We start from the raw sequence: 1,289 nt of genomic DNA, 5'->3' as shown, positions 1-1,289 counted from the left end.
GGGTGGGGGTGGGGGGCACTGATTGGTGGGCCTGATGGATAGAGCTTCATCAGAGCTAAACAACAAAAGAAATCTGAAGTTTGACAGTTCCTGAGTTAAAAGCATTTTTGCATGTTCATACACCCCCTCTTTGAAAGGAGCCCCCTCCTCAAATATGGGGTCTATCGTAAAACCGTTGGCTGGTGCAGTGTAGGTCAGACTCATCTACAGCCCTGCCAAATTTCATGTTGATCGGTGCAACTGTTTTTGTTCTACGGTTGACCAAAAACCTCCGGAGGAAAAAAAAAAAACAGTACGAAAACAACGACTCCCGCTAATGCTTCGCATGCGGGGATCATAAAAACTGTTCACAACTTCTACAGAATGGACAATTAAAAAGCACTGACAAATAAAAACTAAAATCTTTTTTTATGTTTTATTACGTTTACATTTTAGTACATAGTTAATCATATTAAAGGCAGAAGTATTGTTTGTGTTCAGACAAGTTTAAAATTAGAGAATTCGGTATTAAAGCCTCTGGTAAGGTATGAGTTTTTTTTATTTTTATTTTATCTTTGTTGGGACTGTTGATAATTATAAAGCACAACAACTACATTATAAATACGTTACAATAAAACTATCTTAAACATAACCTTGGATCTCATGAGACCTACCCTGTCATGTGTAGTCAGGCATGGCAGGTGGGGCATAATTTCTCCCACTTTCACTTTGCTGACAATGGTTGACATGTTCCGCCGCAAATATCCATCCCAAAGCTTGTCACTGGCGAACGACATCTGGAATATCAGAAAACAGACAGAAATGGTAAAAGTTCTGCTAACTTGTGCTCGCATTCAAAATCAGAAAACCCACATCATCTGCCATCTTTCTGCCTCTTACGTAACACGACAGCTGTGGCAGTACGCAGTGAGAACCAGGATGTGAACTTTTCTGTCTCTAACAACCACAGAGACGAACAGCGAGGAGCGTTTTTTACACAACGACATGAAAGTGGAAATAAAGGAAACTGGCACGATTTCAGCTGAGCAGGGAAACACATATTTTTTTCTTTTTCTTTCAGTGAAAAGTATAATGAAACAACAAAAAAATAAAGAAAAAAGAAAAAAACTTTTTTGGCACGACAACAAAGGTTTTTTATAGTTCTGTTTTTTGAGCAAGAATGGACACGCCCACTTTTTCAAGTCTGCAGCTGTCTGGGGTAAAACCAGTGAGATCAGTCACTTATTAACAGTCTTCAGAATGCAGTTTAGTATCTGACTCAAATGTGCTGCAGTAAAGTTTTGACCCCC

The 1,289-nt window shown here is 39.0% G+C and overlaps 1 protein-coding gene across 1 annotated transcript in view; it reads right to left on the bottom strand.

Moving 5' to 3' along the window:
- The window catches only part of mavs (mitochondrial antiviral signaling protein), a 12,279-nt gene that overhangs the window by 7,515 nt on the left and 3,475 nt on the right, over positions 1–1,289 (bottom strand). Inside the window, exon 2 of the mRNA XM_014018020.1 lies at positions 654–776. Coding sequence (XP_013873474.1) covers positions 654–776 — 123 coding nt within the window. The remainder of the gene's footprint in view (positions 1–653; positions 777–1,289) is intronic.

The sequence above is a fragment of the Austrofundulus limnaeus genome, unplaced genomic scaffold (genome assembly GCF_001266775.1).
Source record: "Austrofundulus limnaeus strain Quisiro unplaced genomic scaffold, Austrofundulus_limnaeus-1.0 Scaffold181, whole genome shotgun sequence".
NCBI classification, from domain to species: domain Eukaryota; kingdom Metazoa; phylum Chordata; class Actinopteri; order Cyprinodontiformes; family Rivulidae; genus Austrofundulus; species Austrofundulus limnaeus.
Note: the sequence above shows the minus strand (reverse complement) of the source record. Positions and strands in the feature narration are given on the sequence as shown.